Source organism: Ochlerotatus camptorhynchus, unplaced genomic scaffold, assembly GCF_037179485.1.
Source record: "Ochlerotatus camptorhynchus isolate MF236.1 unplaced genomic scaffold, CSIRO-AGI_Acam_v1.1 ptg000361l, whole genome shotgun sequence".
NCBI lineage: Eukaryota > Metazoa > Arthropoda > Insecta > Diptera > Culicidae > Ochlerotatus > Ochlerotatus camptorhynchus.
Window position 1 is genome coordinate 12,972,954 of NW_027040849.1, and position 23,851 is coordinate 12,996,804.

The following is a 23,851-nucleotide window of genomic DNA, read 5'->3' on the forward strand; positions in this document are numbered from 1 at the left end:
TTTATCTGATTTTGAAATTATGTTGGGATAGTGCAAGTTAAGCTATCAATCTATTGCTTTTTATTTTCATGCCTATTTTGACTTATTTAACGTTTCAAGACTATTTTAAAACTTGCCAACCCTAGAAACAATTTTAGTTTTATGAGGGCTCTGTATACTATCATCTACAGGGCTATTATAACTGGTGCGGATTTCGTGATTTTCGAGGAATTCGTGAATTTCGCGGATTACGCGATTTTTGCGGATTTGTCGCGGATTTGACCTATCAGTCGTGAAAATCTCGGTAATAATTAACCCTGAGGGCCTGATGTGATTGAAAGAAATTGAAAAAAAAATCATTTTAATGATGCGAATTGTTCAGGATAATTTTTAGGAAACATTATCACGATTTTCTTTTTGTGTATTTCGTGTATTATCATGTAGAGAGCAATGTTTTCAGGGCTAGTAGTGAGTCACTTTTTAGTGGCTTGGTCACTTTTTTCAAGCCAGTCACTAAAAAGTCTCCTTTTTTAATGTTAAGTCACTAAAGTCACTTGTTCTTGGAATCAGTCACTATTTTCAATTTGTTTAGCGTGAATTTATTCCAGATTGATCATTCTTTGCCTTGTGACGTTAAATCGTTTTTCTCTATCTACAGGGTGTCTACTCATTTTTCTAAATAATATTTCCTGAGTTTTCCAGGTTTTTCCAGAACTTTAACGGATAAATTCCACGCTTATAAGGAGAAAGAATTTTTAAAATGCGTTCAAAATAAGCTTTTTTCTGGAAGATCAAAAACAACAGTAAAACAGTTTTAAAGAAACAACTTTATAATCAAATCCATTGAATGTTGAAGTTTAGCACTTATTTAATTTCTCACTTTAATAAAGTTAAAAAAAAAACATACTTAACTTGAGAAAGTCCAAGATCTAAAAATATTCAATGCCTTGAAGTTTCGTGTTCCATGTCTTGTACAAGGCGCAAGATATTGAAAAATTTTCAAAGTGCCTGAATTAAAGAAAACATCAAATGATTTATTTCAAGTTCGTAATTAACGTAATTTATGAAAGATTAGAGATCTTCATTACAGCCCCATTTACTTCACAACAATTGGAGGAACTTTGAAGAAGTTCTCAGGAATGAAAGGAAATGCTAAGAATTTCAGTGAAGCTGCTCCATAAACAAACTGCGGGATCCTCAGATCGGTTCTTTTAACATCCGCACATTTTCAGGAACTTTTATGAAGTTCCTCGAATCTCAGACCAAATCACAAGTGTTAAGCGAACTTGAGAAATATAGAAACATTGCGCAAATTTTTAAGAAGTTTTAAGCACCTCAGAAAAGCTAAATCCCAAGTAACATTGCCGGTTTTATCGCGGTTTAATAGCATTCTACAAGTCTAAATCATGCTCTACAGAACCCTCATAAAACCAAAATTGATACTTGGGATCTTGAGATCTTTGGGGAATTTCAGATCTTAAGATCTTAAGAGTGACTTCAGACTTTTTGGAGCAGTTTAAATATGTTTAATCGTAAATTTAGAAAAATTTAGAACCCTTAAGATGTTCCGAGAAAAGGGAAGTACAATGACCATCAAATAATTTATGAAAACTTCAGAAATATTTCAGGAACTTCACAGAAGTCCAAAGAAGTTCAGGGAAATTTTAATTGAGAGCTTTAGGGAAGCTTCGAGAACATCAAGACAGATCAGAGAATCAAAGGGCAGTTCCAATAATTTCAAGGAAATTGTAGAAACCTTAAAGAAGTTCCGGAAGCTTCAGCAAAGCTCCGATAGAATTTCTGGAACGTGATAAAAATTATATGAACATCCGGAAAACGTGAGAGTATTTTTAGGGTGTTATATCATGAAGTTTTCAAGAACTTTCAAAAATCAACGAAGTTCATTAATTAAATTAAATGCTAGAACTTTTAGCAAGCAGCGATAAATATCTTCAAGAAATTCCGGAGAACTTAGAATTTAAATAGTTTCATGATATTTTGCGAAGTTCCGAGTACTTCGAGGACGATCAGATAGCTTCAGAATAATCCCATTAACTTAAGCAAATTTGCAGCGACTTACAAGGAATTCCGTGGGGTATTCCAAGAATTCTATGATTGATTCAAAAACGTCAGGGAATTTTGAATAGTTATGTATCAGAAAATTGTCCGGATTATTAAACAAATTAAGAGAACTTCAGGTAAGCATAGATAAGTTCAGGGAAAATAACTGAGCGTTCATAATGGTTAGAATAGTCAAGGAAAGTTGTTGAAACTTCAAGGCAAATCAATTAATTTCAGTAAAGTTGCGGGTTCTTAAAATAAACTGATCTATTCAGGACTGTCTAGAGAGCTTTAAAGAAATTCAATAATCGTTTAAGTTGGTTTAAATAACATCAGGAAAGTCTAGACTAATGAAGAAGTTTTAAATTAGTGTTGATGATTTAATGGAAGTTTTAGAACAATCATGAGAACTTCAGTGAAAATCAGAGAACTTTATTAATCATTTCGTTCTAATTCCATGAAAATTGTGGGAGCACAAAAGTGCCAGAAATTTTGAAAAACTTCGAAAACTTCACAGAAGGACAGTGGTCTTCAGAAACATTTCGAGAAATTCATACAAATCTTTGGAGCTTAAGGGGAGATCCACGAACTTCAGGAATTTTTAAGAACATTAGCAAAATGCGGGAGCATTTGAAAAAAAAAAGTTTAGTAAGCTCCGAAAATTGGAGGAATTTCAGGGAGAGGTCAGTTCCATTAGTTTCAGAAAATTAGTGGGGAATTTAAAGCAGTTCCTTGATTTACAGATAACTTCAGAGACGTTAAAAATTTAATTGAGGTCTTCACATGAGTTCAGAAGTTCACTGAAGCTTAAATATTTTAAGGACTGTACAATTAAATTCAGCGCAGTACAACAAGCTTCATGAGAACTGTAAACACGTTAGAGCAGTTTTGAGAATTTATGAACAGAACAAAGAACCTCAGAGCAGTTCCGTTAACATTAGAGAAGTCATATAAAGATTAAAGAAGTTTAGAGAACTTCAGCGAATTGTTAAACCTTTAGAAGAGATTCATGATCGTTAGAGGAAACTTTAGGAAGTCCTATAAAGTTCAGGGAAGTTTAAGAATTTGATGAGTAGTATTGTGAGCATTCTCAAACTACAAAAGAACTTCAAGGCAAATTAATTAACTTCAGGAAAAATTTGGAAAGTTCTCATTGAAAGATTGTCAGAATTTTCATTGAAAATTCATATGAATCTCTCTCCTTCCCTTGGAATTCTACTCACATTGGAAGTCTCCTAAGAAATCATTGGAATTTCTACTCAAAAATTCCTTCGATTTCTTCTCATATTTTTTTTTGGCAAACTCTCCTGAATTTATTTTCCGAATTCCTTTGAAGATGTCCTGGAGTTATTCTCAGATTTAATTGTAATCCTTTAAAATACTAAAATAAAAAAAAATCCAATGACTTATGCTCCGAATTTGTTTTCTCCCACAAACTGTATGAAATTATCCTCAGAGTGCCCTTCGAATTTTCCTTTGAAGTTCACAGGAGTTATGCTCCTCAGAAATTTCTAAGAGTTATACAAATTTATTTAATTTCAATTCAGGGTCACTTATTTCTTCAACATGGTCACTAAAATCACTATTTTTGACAGCAGTGATGGCTACTAGTCGATATTTGGCTCGTAGATCAAAACCCGGTTCTGGAAGTAGTGTCGGCCTCCCAGCTGGAGCTGTTGAATGCATTCTTGACGTCGATCGTTATCACGGCGTAATATCGATCTCCTCTCCACTTCTGTTTCGACGCCTTCTCGGCTCTCTCGACAACTGTCCGAATTCCATACACTTTTGCTCTTCCTTTTCGAAATCCAAACTGCCTCTCTGACAATCCTTCCCAAGTAACATTGCAGGTTTTATCGCGGTTTTAATAGCATTCTACAAGTCTAAATCATGGTCTACAGAACCCTCATAAAACCAACATTGTTACTTGGGTTGCTCACTCTCCGTGCATTTCGTCAACCTGTTTAGGATGATCCTCTCCAAGAGTTTTCCGAGTGTATCCAGTAGGCACTGCTACGGGTTGCTCGTTGGTGACATCGTCGTTATCTCCCTCTCTGTCTCCGTACGATGTAGGTGGCACGATGACTTTCAGACACATTTCAGCGGGCATGATTTTACATCTGATCTTCGTCATCACGACACGGTGTGGGTCGTTGGCAGCAGCGTCTCGACCCAGCTCCAGTTGACAGTTTGACTTACTCTGCTTTATCTCTCGTTTATGTGCTCGGAATATTTCTCTACGTTCCGCTCTGTCTGCTTCTGTTCTTGCTCTCTGAGCACGTCTTCTGGCTCTGACACAACTAGCGCGGAGGGTGCTTATTGCCTCAGGGATCAGGGAATTCCTTTTTCGGCCTTGAATATCCGAGAATCTTAGGGAGTTTCATTCCAATTCTGCAAAATATTTCTTAGTCACAGAAATTTATTAAAAAGTATAATTGACTTCGCTAGTTTCAAACAACTTGATGACTCGGTGCAGTATGAGGCAGATTATTCATTTCAAATTTTAAATATAGTTGCGAACTTGTGGTCTCTCAATGCTTGATGTTACATGTTTGCAAGTTAAGCAAAACCTACTCAAATAAAAGGATGTATCGATGATTTTGTGCGACTCCCACTGGGTGTTGGCACATTCCAGAGTTGAACTGAAATCCTGAGGGTTGTTAAAAATCTATTTCCGTAGAGACACACCTAATTGTGCCTGACAAAATTCAACTTTCCAGTAGGTTGGTTCGTCTGCTCGATCCAGCTGTGTCCAACAAAAATCAATCCTTTGAGCGCATTGGAGCGCCTTTGAGTAAATGCAAGAATTGCAAAGTTTAAGTATTCTAGGTCTACATTGTAAACCTGTTTGCTCGGAAAAGTTGCATCTCAGTGAAGATTTAATATTGTGATGTTGCTGCTATTGCGATTGGGATTGAATTAACTTACAGCATTTTGGAGGTAAAAGCGCTGTTTTTACGATTTCCCACCGTAGGAATCCATCCGCGAATTAGCGTTTGGTTAATCGTACTATCCGGAATAATTTTCTTGTGGAGCTGGGTCTCAAAATGTGCTCAAGGGAGAAAAAATATAATGGGATTAAAGACAAGTGTTTCATATGTAAGATATCGGAAAATTGCATGAATTTCTGCTCCTAGCGTTGAGTTCGGAAACAGTTAGAAAAGAACTTATAAGGGTGTGAAAATTGCCTCTTAGCGTATCATGGAGCAAATCGAGGTAAGAAACGGATCGTGAACATGCTGAAAACCTTAAGCGATTAAGCAGTAGAATTATATCGAGATGCTTGCAATTTATTTTGCACATCGTTATCAATCATATTAACATCCCTGGCGCTTGCCACGTTTATAATTTGTGAATTTAGAAAAATGCGGTGCCTTCCCGTTTTTGGCAACACGCTATTTCTGTCTTTTTGGAAATTTATCAAATCTATCGAATTAAATTTGAGATGGCACTTGACCACTCTTTATGTGTGGGTCCATGGGATATTTCATGAAAAATGTCCAGAAAGCATTAGTACATATCTGATGAAAGTAATAACTGAAGTGAACTAATCAGGGATCAAGGAATTTGGTTTTCATAATTGAGTCGACACCCTGATTTTGCTTAATAAAATTTCCCAAACTCTCCAGGTTTTTCCAGTACTTCTTGGGTAATTTCCACGATTATAAGAAAGCAGTTTTCAAAAAATATGTCATTTTTGGTAAAACAACAACATATTTTTTTATTTTATCAATTTAAAGCGAACAATTTTCAATCAAAACCATTATAAATTGTTTAAGATCTCATACAATATTAAAGCCTTAAAGTTTCGAACTCCAAGTCCAAGATCAAGATTCAAAGTGCCAAAATCCCAGAATTAAGAGAATGACATTTGATTGATTTCAAGTTAGCAATATTTCAAATATGTTTGCTAGTTTTGGAACATGTAAACTTCTCACGTTCCCCGAATTCCTCCCTAATTCTCTCTCCATGTCCGGAATATTTAATTTTAAATGAAACACTCTGAATCTTGAAGGTTTTTTTTTTCTAAATCCAGGATCATATAATTTTCTAAACATGAAACCTTAATAAATATAAGCCTCAGAATTTCCATTTTTTCCTCAAACCTTGAGTCTGGATCCCTTTTCTGTGTCCAGGATCTCGAAATTGTGTATGGAATAATGGAATTCTCTTATAATTCCCTCCATAATTCTTTGAAAATCTTCTTCAGAATACTCTCTGAATTCACTCTGCATTGCTCTTCATGTTATTAATAATTATAGCAATTCCCCAACAAATATTCCTGAAAAGATCCCTTGGAGCTCATCCATTTTAGTTCTACTCAGAATTCTTTGAAATGCTCCTCGAAATTTCCTTGGAGTTCTCTTTTGAATTTCCTAAAAAATATCAATGTATTCCGTATTCGCCCAATTTTTGCAATGTGGACGATGTTTGGTTCTCTCAGCAGGTGGTGCAATTCGTGGTTCATTCGCCTCCTCCACGTTCTGTCATCCATATGAACTCCACCGTAGATGGTACGCAACACCTTCCGTTCGAAAACATCAAGTTGGTCCTCCACGAGCATAGTTCAGGTCTCGTGGCCGTAGAGAAGCACCGGTCTAGTCAGCGTCTTGTAGATAGTCAACTTCGTGCGGCGGTGCATTTTATTCGACCGGACCGTCCTCCGGAGTCCAAAGTAGGCACGATTCCCTGCCATAATGCGTCTTTGAATTTCTCTGCTAGTATAACCTCCATCATTTTTCATGTATACTTGATATATTTTTCACATCGAAGATGCGTCACACAAACCAAAACGGCCAGACCTACTGTACAGCATTTAAGGGGCAAAATGATTCCGAAATGGATAAATGGATGAAACGTGGACATCTCGTACCGTATGTTCCGTTTTTTTTTTTTAATTATATGATTGATTTGTCGTTGGAAGCATGTGTTGATGTCCAAATTGTAGACGGTCCGCTTGACGAAGACCAACATGAACTCGTCTGGTTTCTGGTAGAGCTTGCACGGAATGTCTTCCCTAGATTTAAGTTAAAAGATGTTCGGATGCAGTGTAGATTTTTGATGTGCATTGGAAAGTCTTTTTATGGCCAGTAGTCAGGTTCAGCGCTGCGACTCAACGATGAGACGAATAATGGGACGTCGAGATCCCATGTTGGTTTTACTTGGCTTCGGAACAGCTTGTCAGCGGCATATATTAGGGACGTAGAAACAGATAGTTTGAGATGCAGCTCTCACAGGACTTCTTCTGTCTTAGTGAAATCGCTAAGGAACTAGAAATCGTATCCTGGGCATGGTTTTGAACAGATCAGCAACTGATTATAGAAAGAAAAAACTCCTCGAAAAAAGAACAAACAAACGTCACGTTCGATCACATGCACAGCCTACTCTCGCATTGTGACTCCAATTTATATGTATTTTAAAACTTCAAATTTGCTTATACAAACTGGAATTTAAGGAACATTTCCAGGGTTTATCAACTCTGCACACTGTGCCGAAACATAACATGGCACACTATAAGGCACTTTAGGTCAAACGTTGATAAGTAGAATACAATCAACATAACATAAAACGGCATTACTGTCGAGAGTTGACGTTTTGCCAATCGTTGCTAAGGTTGACTTCTTTGTTTACTGAATTGTGCTTCACGTTGGGTTTGGGATTCACAGTAAAAATGCGTGAGTATTGCCTGCACCTGTCTACACAATGAAACTAAGTTTATCTCATCCGATTCGTAGCGAAAATTCCAGCGGCTCGTGGTTTCCTCCAGAATAGCTTCTCGCCAAGATGGCCAAAATGGGTTCCCTCCAGCAACGGTTGGTGAATGGACAACAATCCTCTGAATGACGGCAATATTGTGCCAGCTGTGGAGGATTTTTGTTTTGTGTTACAAGGTTGTAATGCATAACGAACGATAAAGAAAAAAAAAACTCATCATGGGTGTGGGTGATGGGTTTTGTATTTCGGCCAGGTTTGAATCCCGGTCTTGTCAAGGGTCTGGGAATGAACATTTTATCGTTTTCCCCTACGTTTTTCCTTAGGTATCCTTGCCAGTCATTAGTTTCAATTAGTATGGACTTCGATGGGCAATCCACAGGACTGTCTATACAAGTCCCAGTACTTATTGGGAGATGTCGATACGTATTATCCCAGAATATTAGCGCCTTAAGCCTTAGCGAAACAGATTTAATAGGAACAGATCAATGCAATCAACAATGCTATTACATTATATTCCGTGAGTATACCACATCATCAACGATCCAATCTCTACTCTTCTGTTGCACTAGTTCGTCTCAAAAGGACCCGGTGCGATGGGTGGCCTAGCAATCAATCAATTATAAGGCCTTGCTCAATCTCGAAAGTACATGACGCATGACGACACTAAGTAATTTGCTGATGGGCAAGATCCCATGGGCGTGCAGATGAACAACAACAACCACAGGGTACAGTTGAACTGCAGATGCGAAGTTAATGATGGTTTTCACTGGTGCTACATTGGCCATTGGTTTTGATTGGTGGTACCTTGTAGAAGGTATCACATATGCAAAGGATCGTGAACTTGATAGGCTTGAACGTTTGTAATTGGGAGACATCATAATCTGCGATACGATAGGCTTGGTGATGTCTTCGATGTTGCGTAGTTCTGAGTCGATCAGAACTGTTTCGAGGATGTTGTTTCTAGGGTGGGAGTGAATTTTCGTCAGTTTGAGTTCTGGGTTTGATTTTGACGTAGGACTACGTCTGTGATTTCTATATGGGGGTACACTTTGTGAAAACCGAAAATGAAACATGTAACAGAATTATGAAATATTTTGAACGTCAATAACTCAGCTGCCCCTGGACTAATTTCAATAATTTTATCACCAATCGATCAGAAATATTCCTACGCATCGGTTGAATTTAAGACTTTATCATTTTTAAATATGTCACTATTGAAAATTGCACGAGTGTGAAACTGTTGGTATGATAGTTAAAATTATCACCGATTGCCTGCGAAAAACGATTTCCCTAACACAGATTTCAAAGTTGAATTCTATCCGGTCTCACCAAATGGTGTTTATTCAATCACCGCGTGGTCCAGTACACAACGAAAGGCTGCCTGCAAGCAGTGAGTGGCAGCCCACATGAGCATCCATAGAAGGAGGAAGAAGCCGCTCCGTTATTGATCAGAATCAGTAGCTCTTCGTGAGTTGCTGTGGGCTATCTATGTCAAGCGCGTCATACTAAAGAGTATAAACAGAGAGAACCCTGCTCAAACTCCTACCCCTACACAAAACACTAGCTCATGCTGCAGTTAGCAAATAAGATTTATTATATAAGACCACGTAGTCCTACGTCACCATTGCGTACAACCCCATAGGGCTGTCCCTTGTAGTTTTTTCGGGGAGCATTTTACTGGCAGCTGGTGAAAATTTCGTTCACCGTCCGTTTCTTGTGGATGGGTCGTATAGGTTATACTGCTTCCAGTTCCTCTTCCACTGACCAATCCGCTCTCAGTCTAATGAGAATGAAGCTTAATATTTGCCATGAACCATGGTCACGAATTAGAGAAATTGCCAAACTCATGGGATATTGACGCCTTGATTTATACACTTTGGCCTACTTTGGAATGATCGGCACAACGCTTGGCACAGCTTAAGGCACGGTCAAAACTCTTCCCTTTAGTTTGTTTTTTCCGTCGATCTTGTTTTCCGTGCTGAGCACCAATGCTACCGACGTGCCAGGAAGGCAGTTCCCACACCTGGACCCTACCTATCGACCCATCAACTCATGAACCGGGGACCAACGGCTTTACTTCCCATCCGAAGGAAGGCGTGATCAGAGATGTTATGCCTCAGAACATCCCGGCGACGCCGACTGGGATTGAACCCAACCTGCTGGGGTGAGAGGTAATCACGCTTACCACTACACCACCGGCGCCGTTGGCCAAAAGTCTTAGCACAGTTTAAAGTGTGCAGAGTTGAATACCCCTTGGAGCTTTTAAATGTGTGTACAGAAATCTGAATAATAGACCAGCGTGGTTTTTAGAATCGTATAAATATATTTGAATTTATAATCCTGTTCTGATCAAAATTTTACCGTAAAACGATGTAGCTTTAAGAGTTTTTTGAAGCATATTCTATATATTTTTTACAACAATTAATGTTTTTCAAATATATTTTTTTTAAACAAGGATCCTAGAGTAAGTTTGTTAGTCATTTGTTTAACGAAAATTATTGCATTTGCTTGTACTATGTTTTTGTCTTATGGTCATCATCAATTTTTTATTTGTTTTGAGGATCACTTTGATAATATTCGATGAATGTAAAAACATGCCTGAATCTCATACAATTTAGTTCAAGAAATATGAAACTTTGAATGAGTATATAATCAAAAACATCATTAGCAACAAGAAGACCACATTTTAATCAGGCGAAAATCATGAAAATTGTTCTTTTTAGATTTTTGAAAAATATATAAAACATACTTTATAACAACTCCACACGACACCAACTCCCTAAGGTACAAAATGGATCCAATGTTGCCAATTTGGACATTTCAGAGAGTAAATTTAATCATTTTATTCTCAAAGTTACCCGCTTTATCGAAGATACCCTGTTTTACGGTACTTAAATAAGATCCTTTTGGATGTAATTGCAATTCAAATTGGATAGAGTTTGTAAATATTGATGAAATTTTCGGAAAAATTTAACAAATTTCCTATTAAATTTATAGAAGCATTAAAATTCAATTGTTGGTTTTCAATTATTAACCAGGGAAACCGAGATAGAACCCGGAATTTTAAACTGGAAATGGAAATAGAAATGCACTAAAATTTGATTGCAATCTGAGTTCACACGAACAAAACTACGATCGAAAAAAATCGCCTAAAAACAGAATTGAGTGTAACTGAAATAGCAACTATGGGCGGTCAAACGATCTGAGATGTTATCTCGTGTTGAGCTTCCACTTAGTTTACCACAATACATACACCGTAAATATTTAATCTCGCTCAGTTAAACTATTCAAAAGGACCTTCGATTCTTCTAATCGACTTGCTCTTTGGATCGCCCCAACCGTTTAAAAGCATTTCCCGATATTTCCGGACTGTTTTGAGATTTGGACGTAACTGTTGTTGTATACAATGAGGTCAATAACCGATTTCTCGTGAATAAAAGGTCAATCTTGCAAATCTCGCAGTGATTTCTCTAGCAGTTGGTAGGTTTTTGTTTGAGAATTGGAGCTTTTATTTGCTAGAAATCGATGACACCAAAATATCAGTTAATGTAATACAATCTTTCCTCATCATCACCGAAGCTAGATTTTAATAGATTCTAAATACGTGGCTCTTCAAAAACTTTCAATTTGCTAGTCACTTCTACTCATTCGTAAAATTTCTAAAAGCGTAGGTTACTCACCTACGCTTTTAGAAAAATTACTCACAACTGAGTAAAAGTGACTCACTCTCTGACCTAGTTTCGTTTTCAGTGAGTCCATTTTCTTGCTCAGTTTTTTTCCTGCTATGTTAAACATTTTATTACCATGTTCTTGTCATATTCACATTACCCTGCGGGAGTTCTCCTCTTCCTTCTCTTCCCATCTCATGAACTCAACAAACTGCATTGCATGCAGTCAGCAGCAGCAGTTCATGTTCTTTAGCCAACAAACAACTTCGGATACATCCCTTGCTTCAACTGCTACTTCTTCAGCAAACCCCCCCCCCCCCCCTGTCACCCCTCTGATGGTGTCCGACGATTCCCGAAGCCAGTATCGACGAGCAAAGCATGTAACACATTTGTGGTACAAGCGCTTACACGGACCACATCCCTTTCCGGTCGTCCGGATCTGAGGCTGCTCTTCTTGTGTAACCCACTAGCGTACATGACTGCTGTAACAAGTTTCGGAAAACCTTCCAAACAGAACTCGAATGGATACCAACAAAAAAAAAAAAGAAAAGGTTGCTACATAATCAAAGTCCCTCCCCGCCTGCCTGTATGTGCTTTCCATCCGGTCTAGGTTCCGGAGCATCATCATAGCTCAGGACCACCCTCAGATGCCGACCTTTTCAAACTAACCAACAACAGTCGGTGTGTGTGTGTGTGTGTGTGTGTGTGTGTGTGTGTGTGTGTGTGTGTGTGTGTGTGTGTGTGTGTGTGTGTGTGCGATGTATCCCCATTTAAAATACATGACTGTAATTAAATCCGTGTCAAAAGTTGTAATTGCATTTGCCAAAACATGCTAGGAGCTGCTAGGTTAACCAATGACCAGATGCCGCTGTTCGTTGCATCCGGGGTCTCGTTTTTACAAGCTGTGTGTTGGGCATCTAAACGCGGTCAACGGTGGTTTCGGTGATGGTCACAGACCAGGGTGCAACCACAACACCATGATAAACCGATCGGGTTGCAGTTTACATTTGTTAGTTTTGGTCTGATCTGAAATTAGTAACGTGGTTAAATTCATTGGCTTTGCTTTGGTCTACAAAACTGGAAAGTGCACCCCTTCGTTCCAGTAGTTCACCTTTAAAAGCGAACCTAATCCGGTTCGTTTCACACTTTACCTCCGAGATTAAATTCACCTATACCCGGAGAAGCATATCGGACGACGACATGCCAAAGTTCCCATTTTCACACGCCATTTATCACATTGCATTTAGAGCGTGACCAGCAGTTTTTAGTAGCAGCAGAAGCAGCGCCAGCACGAGAAGAAGAGCGAAAAAATGCAAACACTCCTCGGAATTTCTCCCCGCAGTAAACCTAAGCGCCAGAGATCTATCGACTGGCCAAACCGACAGTGACTGGATGAGGAAGGAAATAGCAGCGTAAATAGTTGAAGCATTCCATCCACCCAAGCTCGCACACACACACAAAAAAGTCTCAATGTGACCAACCGTACGAACGAACGAACGAACGAGCGAACGACTGGCTGGAGATCCCGCATGTCCGATGCCCGGACCCAATTCAATTATACTCAATTTTCATTCTTTTTTTTTCATCTCTCTTCCTGCAGACGGAGATCTCGAAAAGGTTAAATGCAATAATCACCCAGATCGTACCGTTCCTGTCCCAGGAGCACCAGCAGCAGGTCCTGACAGCGGTCGAACGGGCGAAACAGATCACCATGTCCGAGCTAAACGCTGTGATAGGGGTAAGTCTGCCCCAGTTGCGAGTAAATTTATGCAGATTCAAACAGATTCCCCCTTTCTTCCTCTCTTGCGTAGCAACAGCGACCGGATCTGCCCCGGCTTCTACAGCAGATGCACGCCCAGCAGATCCCCGGTGCGCACGGAGCGCCCCCGATGCCGGTAGGCATGCCCCACCCTAGTCTCGGCCCGGGAGCCCTGGGAGGACCTCTGGGAGCCCTCGGAAGCACCCCGCCCCAGCACCCGCTGGCCATCCTCAACAAGCAGGAACTGCACCGGCCCGAGGAGTCCAAGAGCAGCAATAGCAACATTATGCCGCTGGACGATCGGCATGTAAGATTGAGCTTCTGCTTCTGCGGAAAATATCTATTTTAGCTCTAATGGTGTGTCGTTTTTACGAATTGCAGCGAAGTTCCATTTCACCCACCGATCGTGACAAGTACCGACCGCGGACGCCCGAGTCTTCCCACGAGCTGAAGAAGGTCAAAAAGGAGGAGAAGGACATGGGCCATGTAAGTTTGCGGTAGATTCCGAGTTCGGCCCTCTTGAATACTAACTGGGAATTTCTGTTCCGTTTTTTATTTTTCATGACGAAAGCAGTCTGACGGGGAGAAGTCTGACCAGGATCTCGTAGTAGACGATGCCTCGGAAATCAACCCGATGAGCCCGATGCCCAATCAGCACCATAATGGTAAGCAGAAGCACCCAACTTCATTAAATTATAAGAGGCTATTGGGATGGCAGGAGTTAGTTAGCCTGACGGAACTGATCATGCCATTGATGTTGTTTCTTACTATGCAATGCTTAGGTTTGACTGTATTAGTGATATATTTAGTGTGTGGGGCCTCCCTTAGGTCTATCGGTAAACACACAGCTACAAAGCTGGGTTCGATTTCCGGTCCAGTCTAGGAATGTTTCGGGTTGGAAAATTGCTCGATTTCATGGACATATAACAAATGAAGAAATCGTGACATCAGAAAATTATCGAGTTCTCCATAAACTCTGGACTTCAAATCATGTTCATGTTCAAGATCTTATACCATTTTTTGAACAATTTTCAAAATTATGGGACTAAGGATTTCTTTTCCAAGGTCTTGGATTTCATGCAATAAAATAAATGGTGTTTGGTCCCGAATCTAGACTTGAATAGCAAATCCAGGATTAAAGCGCTGAACGCACACGGGGCGCAGTGTTCACACGTGATGATCTCGGAAGTTCCATAAACATCTCAGAAGTTCTATGAGAGTTTTAGAGGTTCTATAAACATCTCGGAAGTTCTATGAACTGCTCGGAAATTATAAGATCATCTCGGAAGGTCTATGAATACCTCGGAAGATCTATGAACTGTTCAGAAGCTCTATGTACTGTTTGAAAGTTCTATTAAATTCTCGGAAGTTCTATGAACTGATAGAAAGTTCTATGATGATTTCGGAAGTTCCATGTACATCTCGGAAATTCTATAAACTGATCAGAAGTTCATTGAACTGCTCGGAAATTCTATGATCATCTCGGAACTTCTATGAATACTTCTGAAGTTCCATGAATATCTCGGATGTACTAACTAATACTACTAAGTTCTATGGATATCTCGGGAGTTCCACAAACATCTCGAATATTTTATGATTTTCCTGAAAGTCCTGTAATCTTCAAGGAAGTTCTATGAACTCGTCGGATGTTTGAGGGACATTTCGGAAGTTCTATGAACATCTCGAAAGTTCTATTAACTGCTCGAAAATTCAGTAATAAGTTCTATGAACTGTTCAAAAAATTTATGATCATCTCGGAAGCTCTATGAATACCACGAAAGTTCTATGAACTGTTCAAAAGCTCTATATACTGCTTGGAAGTTCTATTAAATTCTCGGAAGTTCTATGAATTGCTGGGAACATCTATGAACTACTCGGAAATTCTATGATGATCTCAGAAAATTCATGAACATCTTGGATGTTCTATGAACTGCATGAAAATTTCATGATCATCTTGGAAGCTCTGTGAATACCTCGGAAATTTTATGAACTGTTCAGAAGCTGTATGTACTGCTTTTAAGCTCTTTTAAATTCCCGGAAGTTCTATGAACTGCTCGGAAATTCTATGATGATCTCGGAAGTTCCATGAACTTCTCAGAAGTTCTAAGAGACTTTTAGAAGTTCTATAAACATCTCGGAAGTTGTATGAGTTGCTCGGTAATTCTATGAACTGCTCGGAAATTCAATAATCTTCTAGGAAGGTCTATGAATATCTCGGAACTTATATGAACTGTTCAGAAGCTCTATGTACTGATTGGAGGTTCTATTATATTCTCGGAAGTTCTATGAACTGATAGAAAGTTCTACGATGATCTCGGAAGTTCGATGAACATCTCAGAAGTTCTGTAAACTTCTCGGAAGTTCTATAAACTGCTCGGAAGTTCTTTGAACTGCTCGAAAATTCTATGATCACCTCGAAACTTCTATGAATACTTCGGAAGCTCAGTGAGCTACTCGGAAGTTCTGTCAACTCCTCGTAATTTCTATGGATATCTCGGGAGTTCCAAATATTTTATTTTATGATTTTATTGGAAGTCCTGTAAACTTCAAGGAAGTTCTATGAACTGGCCGAAAGTTTTTGGGACATTTCGGAAGTTCTATAGACATCTCGAAAGTTCTATTAATTGCTCGAAAGTTGAGTGAGCGATGTTTCTTAAATAAAGTCAAAAATAATAATAATACATCTTGGAAGTTCTAGCAACATGTAGGAACTTCAATGAACTGGTGGGAAATTCTAGAACATCTCGGAAGTACGATGAACATCTTGGAAGCTCTATGAACATCTCGGAAGTTCTATGAATTGTTCATAAGTTCTATGAACTGCTCGGAAGTTCTATGAATTGTTGGGAAGTTCTATGGACTGCTCGGAAGTTCTATGATAATTTTAGAAGTTTCACGAACATCTCGGCAGTCATATGAACTGCTTGGATGATCTATGGACTGCTCGGAAGTTCTATTAATTGCTCGGAAATTCTATAATCATCTCGGAAGGTCTATAAATACTTCGGAAGTTCTATGACCTGTTCAGAAGCTCTATGTGCTGCTTGGAAGTTCTATGAATTGCTCGGAAGTTCTATTATCAGCTCAGAAGTTTCATGAACATCTAGGAAGTTTTATGAACTGCTTGAAAATTGCATGATCATCTTGGAAGTTCTATGAATACCTCTGAAATTCTATGAACTATTCAAAAGCTCTATGTACTGCTTGGAAGTTCTATTAAATTCTCGGAAGTTCTATGAATTTCTGGGAGTTCTATGGACTGCTCGGAAGTTCTATGATAATCTCAGAAGTTTCATGAGCATCTCGTCAGTCATATGAACTGCTTGGATGATCTATGAACTGCTCGGAAGTTCTATGAACTACTCGGAAATTCTATGATCATCTCGGAAGGTCTATGAATACCTCGGAAGTTCTATGACCTGTTCAGAAGCTCTGTTTACTGCTTGGAAGTTCTATTAAACTCTCGGAAGTTCTATGAATTTCTGGGAAGTTCTATGAACTGCTCGGAAGTTCTATGATAATCTCAGAAGTTTCATGAACATCTCGGTTCAATGAACTGCTTGAAAATTTCATCATCATCTTGAAAGGTCTATGAAAACCTTGGAAATTCTATGAACTGTTCAGAAGTTGTATGTATTGCTTGGAAATTCTATTCAATTCTCAAAAGTTCTGTGAACTGCTGGGTAGTTATATGAACTGCTCAGAAGTTCTCTGATGATCTCGGAAGTTTCATTACTATCTCAGAAGTTCTATGAGAGTTTTAGAAGCTCTATAAACATCTCGGAAGTTTTATGAACTGCTCGGAAATTCTATGATTATCTCGGAAGGTCTATGAATACCTCGGAAGTTCTATGAACTGTTCAGAAGCTCTATGAACTGCTCGGAAGATCGTTAAAATTCTCTGAACTTCTATGAGAGTTTTGGAACTTTTATGAACATCTCAGAAGTCATATGAACTACTTGGATGATCTATGGACTGCTCAGAAGTTCCATCAACATCTCAGAAGTTTTATAAGAGTTTTAGAACTTCCATAAACATCTCGAAAGTTTTATGAACTGCTCGGAAATTCTATGATTATCTCGGAAGGTCTATGAATACCTCGGAAGTTCTATGAACTGTTCAGAAGCTCATTGCACTGTTCGGAAGATCGTTAAAATTCTCGGAACTTCTTTGAACATCTCGGAAGTCCTATGAACTGCTTTGATGATCTATGAACTGCTCGAAACTTCTATGAACATCTCCAAAGTTCCATGCACATTTTGGAAGTTCTATGAACATATCGGAAGTTCAGTGAATTACTCGGAAGATCTATGATCATCTCTAGAGTTCCATGATCATCTAGAAAATCCTATGAATATCTCGTAAGTCCTGTGGACTGCACGAAAGCTTATGAACTGGTGAAGAGGATGCTGGGGGGCATCTCTTAGCTCAGTCGGTAAAGGCGCAGCTACGAAGCAAGACCATGCTGGAGGTGGCTGGGTTCAATTCGTGGTCGGGTCTAGGAAGTTTTCGGGTTGGAAAATTTCTTGACTTCCCTGGGCATAGAAGTATGATTGGACTTGTCACACAATTATACAAATGCAAAAAATGTACAGGCATCGAAAGCTCTCAATTAATAACTGTGAAGTGCATCTTGAACACTAAGTTGAGAGCACGCAATAAGCTAATATGCGATATGTAATAAGCTTGAAATACGAAGAAGAAGAAGAAGAAGAGGATACGAAAAAGAAAAGAGCGATTCGTAATGATGTTGAAGTGCCGTACTTGTTGGAAGTTCTTTTAATACATCGGAAGTTCAGTAAACCTGTCAAAAATTCTGTGAACTTGCTTGAAGTTCAGTGAAATTGAGGGAAGATAGCTCAAGTAACAATTTTGAGCTTATGACATGACCATGATTTTGACTTGTAGTATGCTTTAAAACCATAAAACTTAAAATGTTACTTGGGAAGTGAACTTGGCATAACTTTTATGAACTTGTCGCAAGATCTATGAACTGCTGGGAAGTTTTATGAACTGCTCGGAAGTTCGCTGATGATCTCGGAAGTTCCATGAACATCTCGGAAGTTCCATAAACTTCTCAGAAGTTCTATGAGCTGGTCGTAAATAATATGATCATCTCGAAATTTCTATGAGAATCTCTGATGCTCTATGAATACCTCGGAAGTTCTATGAGCATATCAGAAGTTCTGTGAACTACTTGGAAGTTCGGTCAACTGCTCGTAAGTTCTATGGATATTTCGGGGGTTCTACAAACATCTGGAATAGTTTATGATTTTCTTGAAAGTCCTGTAAACTGCACTTAAGTTCTAAGAACTGGTCGGAAGTTCTAGGGTCATTTCGGAAGTTCTATGAGCATCTTGCAAGTTCTATTAACTGCTCGGAAGTTAAATAAAGACAATTATAATAATCATCTTGGAAGTTCTATCAATATCTCGGAACTACTATGAACTGCTTGAAAATTCTAGAACAGCTCGGAAGTTCTTTGAATCTCGGAAGCTCTATGAATTGTTCAGAGGTTCTATGAACTGCTCGGAAGTTCTATGAAATTGTGAAAAGTTTTATGAGTGTTTTGGAAGTTCTATGAACACCTCGAAAGTCCTATGAACTGCTTGGATGATTTATGGACTGCTTGGAAGCTCTATGAACATCTCGGAGGTTCTATGAACTGCTAGGAAATTCAATGAGAGATGCGTCTTAAATAAAGACAATAATAATAATACATCTTGGAAGTTTAACAACATCCTGGAACTTCTATGAACTGCTCAAAACTTCTAGAACATCTCGGAAGCTCTATGAATTGTTCCGAGGTTCTATTAACTGCTCGGAAGTCCTATAAAATTGTCGGAAGTTTTATGAGTGTTTTAGAAGTTCTATGAACATCTCCGAAGTCCTCCCTAGCAGCACACTTGTCTCTGAAAAGTCGTATTAACTTGTTTGCAACTTATTCCAGTCAAAATCAAGTTGCAGCAACCTATTTTGATGGAAGTGTGTTGCTTGGGGAACTGCTTGGATGCTCGGAAGCTCTATGCACATCTCTGAAGTTCTATGAAAATGTTGAATGTTCTATGAACACCCCGAAAGTTATAGGAACTGTTCAGATGCTCTTTGAGCTGCTCGGAAGTTCTATAAAATTCTCGAAAGTTCGCTGAGAGTTTTGAAAGTTCTATGGATATCTCGGAAGTCCTATGAACTGCTTGGATGGTCTAAAGACTACTCGGAAGATCTATGAACATATCTGGAGTTCCATGAACATCTATGAATTTCTCTAAATTCCTGTGAACTGCACGAAAGTTTAGGAACTGCTGAAGGGGATGCTGAAACGGGATTAATACAAAGAAATGGAACATAAATGAGAGATTGTTAATGGTGTTGGAGTTTTGTAAACTTCTAGATAGAGCTGGAATTAGGGCCTACAGCTTTTGTAAATAATGACTTCTCTCGATTATTTCTAGAAATTCAAGGCGTGTCCACGCAAACCTACATAACCATCGGTTAGGGGAAGACTTCTCCTACCTGTTTGTGTTATTGATTTGCTTGGGCGAGCCTTGAGTTTCTAGAAATCATCGAGAGAAGTCATTGTTTACAAAAGCTGTTACGCCCTAATTCCAGCTCTATCTAGACTTGTCATAAGCTCTATGAATATGTCGGAAGTTCAAAAAAAATTGTGGAAAGGTAAGTGAACTTGACGTATAGTTTATGAACTTGTCGGAAGGGATGTGAACTGGTCAGAATTTTAGTGAACCTGTTGGAAGTTCTGAGAACTTCTCGAAAAATCCATGAATATGTTGGAAGATCAGTGAAACTGTTCAAGTCACGTCCATGACCAGGAATTACTTAAAAGACCTTCAGTTGATCAAAAATCTCCATAAAATTCATTGGATATGTTTTGACGTATTATTCTGAAACTTCAACTGTCCATCAATTCAAGCTACGGCTCTCAGATATTCTCTCAAGATATCAGGTCGACCAGGAATTATTCCATAGACCTTCAGTTGATCGAAGATCTCCATAAAGTCCATTGGATATTTTTTCAAGATTTCATTTTTAACAGATATTGTTCTGAAGATCTTCAAAGGTCCGAAAATTTTAGTCACGTAGATATCAGATATTTTTTAAAGATATCAGGTCGACCAGGAATTATTCCAAAGACCTTCAATTGATCAAAAATCGCCATAAATTCTTTGGATTTTTTCGAAGACTTCAAGTTGATGACGTATTATTCTGAAGCTTCAACTGTCCATGAATTCAAATAACGGCTCTCCGATATTCTCTCAAGATATCAGGTCGATCAGGAATTATTCTAAAGACCTTCAGTTGATCAAAGATCTCCATAAAGTCCTTTGGATATTTTTTCAAGATTTCAGGTTGAACATATATTGTTCTTAAGATCTTCAACTGTCCGAAAATTTAAGTCACGTATCAGATATTTTTTAAAGCTATCAAGTCGACCAGGAATTATTAGAAAGACCTTCAATTGATCAAAAATCGCCATAAATTCTTTGGATATTTTTTGAAGTTTCAACTGTTCATCAATTCAAGTTACGGCTCTCAGATATTTTTTTAAAGATATCAGGTCGACCAGGATCAAAAGATCCAAAGACCTTTAGTTGATCAAAGATCTCCTTTGGATATTTTTTCAACACTTCAGGTTGAACAGATATTATTCTTAAGATCTTCAACTGTCCAAAAATTTAAGTCACGTCTCTCAGATATTTTTTAAAGATATCGGAACGACCAGGAATTATTCCAAAGACCTTCAGTTGATCAAAAATCTCCATAAAGTCCTTGTGATATTTTTTCAAGATTTCAGGTTGAACAGATATTGTTGTGAAGATCTTCAACTGTCCACAAATTTAAGCCACGTCTCCCAAATGTTTTTAAAGATATTAGGTCGACCAGGAACTATTTCAACGACCTTCAGTTGATCAAAGATCTCCATAAAGTCCTTGGGATATTTTTTCAAAAGTTCAAGTTGGTCAGATATTATTCTGAAGATCTTCAAGGGAACAACAATTTCAGTTACGTCTCTCAGATATTTTTTAAAGTTATTAGGTCAACCAGGAATTATTTCAAATACTTTCAGTTGATTAAAAATCACCATTAAGTTCTCTGGATATTTTTTTTTTTCAAAACTTCACGTTGGTTAGATATTGTTCTGAAGATCTTCGACAGGCAATAATTCAAGTCACGTCTGTCTGATATTTTCAAAAAGGGATTAGGTTGGCAAAGACAACGGTCCAGAAAAAGATGATTTTTGTCCAACTTATCCTGGAGTTATTTCATATTCCCTTGAAAGTTCCATCCATCTGTGATTGATTTCCTCCTCCTAATTTTCCCGGAAATGTTTTCCCATTTGGTGTGAATTAAACTGTTTTAGAAATGTATACTCAGCATGTCTTTTGTGATAAGTAATAGCTATTTTCCCCGGAAATCGAAATCCTCTGTGCTACTTTTCCAATTAGTTTATTATTAAATTAATCAATTTGAAATTGAAAATTGGTTTGTTTTTTTTTTTTTGATTAACTGTCGGTGATTATAATGCTGTTTTTAAACTAGGAGTTGTAACGTGTTATATTATGGGATTTATTACGGATGTCACTTCACGGTGAAACTTGTCACTTGTCGTCACGGTGAAGTGATTCCTATTTGATTTGTACGGCAATCACGGCCCTTATTCTGAGTATCACTTCCTTATCACCGTGTAGTGACACCCGTAATAAGGCCCTATAAGTAGTTTATAAGGTACCAGAACAATCGTAATAGAGATTATTCTTGAATTTACAGCTCTCCAGTCTAAACGTGGCATAAATGTAACCCACTATTCATCATAAATGTTAAGGCTTATGTTTATTAGTATTCTGTTCTTCAACAGTGCAAAAAGAAACTGTTTTTCACAGGGCATGTAAAAAATATCATTATATCATATTCAAAATTACCATAAAATTCTCCTCCAACTTTCCAATAAATTCCATAGGTACTCTACTCGTAATTACCCTGGGATTTTCTTTGGAATTCCCTAGAAATTCTCTTGAGGTTTACCATGGAATTCTTCTTAAAATTTCTTTGCAACCAAATATTTCAATAATTAAATTTCTTTGGAAGTCTTCTCAATTTTTTTTAACTCGTAATGCTCATCAGAAATCCTTTGAAAATCTCCTCAAAAGTCTCTTTGGAATTTCCTTCTGAATTTTCTCGAAACTTTCCAACGAAATTGATTTAAATTATGCACTATTTTTTATTCGAATGAAAGCAATCCAACTGTTTCTTTGAAAAGTGTTTCCTTTTAAATTTCATCAACAACATCATTTCTATGAGGCTACCGCAAATTTGCGATCAAATCAGCCCACAATAGAATATCCAACACTTTTTACAACCTGCAATCTTCCTTTCCTTTTAGGAACCGCCTCCCCCCGTGAGAATGGCATGATGCCGAAAAAACTAGACGTTCAGGACCGCGAACGCATCGGAACCCACTCGCCTCGATCAGGTATGTCATCCTTCTCTCAAATAAAAAAAAAACAAAAACACCAACCAATTATGTAAATATTCCACATGTTTGCCCCTTATCGCATCAAAAATATATATATTTTTAAAATATTCACTCCTCAACATTTGCACCCCGTCGTCGTTGGCTTGGCAGTGGTCTTCTTCCCACACAACTCACCCAGTTTTCGCTTCTTCTCTTTGTCGGAATTCTCGTCAATCCACCCGATATCGTTCAACTGACCCAGTTGAATTCTTTCCTCCGGATCCGGATTCAGCAGTTCGAAAACCGTTATCTTCGCCTCCAAACTCAGCTGCTTGTCGACGGCTTCGTCGAACCCAAAGTTCCGATTCCGGTGGTCTTCAACCAGTTTCTTCAGGTTCCGATCGTCAAACGGCATCGCCGCATTCAGCATCACGTACAGAATAATACCCAGCGACCAAACGTCGGCCCACATCGGATTGTACGGTTTGCCCAGGATGACCTCCGGAGCGGCGTAAGCCGCTGAACCGCAGTACGTGCAGGAGAAGTTCCCATTCTCCTCGCCACAGACGCGTGCAAAGCCAAAGTCCGCCAGCAGGATGGTTCCCTTCTTCGAAATTAGGATGTTCTCGCACTTGAGATCCCGGTGGGCAATGTCGATCGAATGGAGGTACTTCAAAGCACTGACCAGCTGGGCGAACCACCGCTTGGCTTGACTCTCCTTGACGATCCCGTTCTTGTTGATGTACTTGAGCAGGTCTCCTCCCTCCGCGTAGTCCATGAAGATAAACACCATCCGTTCCCGTTTGAGAATGCTGTGGATCCGGACGATGTGCCGATGGCGGATCTTCATCAGAACATTCAACTCTCGCGGGAAAAACTTCTTGACAAACTCCTCCGTTCCCTTGCGAACGTCGATCACCTTGCAGGCCAGTGTTTGGACGTTCTGATTTTTGCTGATATACTTGGCCAACCGGACGGAGGAAAATGATCCCTTTCCGATCTTGATTCCCATGTGGTATCCGTGCAGGTTGAGCGCTCGCGTGATGGATGAACTGGAGTCCGACGCCTTGGTTTCCACAGTGCTAGTGCTGCTCTTGCCGTCAGCCTTGGTGGACATTGTTTTAGAATTTGGGAATGAAATTTGTTCCGGCAGTTATTTAGAATTTGCTGCGCAAAATTTAGACCCGATTCGACGTCTC

General features: G+C 38.8%; 2 protein-coding genes across 4 annotated transcripts in view; one reads left to right on the forward strand and one right to left on the reverse strand.

Annotated features, from left to right (window-relative positions):
• The window catches only part of LOC135709462 (protein groucho-like), a 125,507-nt gene that overhangs the window by 91,558 nt on the left and 10,098 nt on the right, over window positions 1–23,851 (forward strand). The window contains exons 6-10 of one of the 3 annotated variants that reach the window (XM_065231814.1): window positions 13,024–13,161; window positions 13,235–13,489; window positions 13,564–13,668; window positions 13,754–13,847; window positions 22,581–22,670. In XM_065231814.1, coding sequence (XP_065087886.1) covers window positions 13,024–13,161; window positions 13,235–13,489; window positions 13,564–13,668; window positions 13,754–13,847; window positions 22,581–22,670 — 682 coding nt within the window. The remainder of the gene's footprint in view (window positions 1–13,023; window positions 13,162–13,234; window positions 13,490–13,563; window positions 13,669–13,753; window positions 13,848–22,580; window positions 22,671–23,851) is intronic. The other 2 variants (XM_065231815.1, XM_065231817.1) reach the window with 2 other exon arrangements.
• LOC135709547 (testis-specific serine/threonine-protein kinase 6-like) lies at window positions 22,789–23,802 on the reverse strand. Its single transcript, XM_065231941.1, has one exon. The coding sequence runs from the start codon at window positions 23,767–23,769 to the stop codon at window positions 22,789–22,791; it is 981 nt and encodes a 326-aa protein (XP_065088013.1). The 5' UTR covers window positions 23,770–23,802.

What these genes read in the sequence shown, in the direction of transcription:
- LOC135709547 (XM_065231941.1), bottom strand. Translation starts at nt 23,769, where the DNA reads ATGTCCACCAAGGCTGACGGCAAGAGCAGCACTAGCACTGTGGAAACC.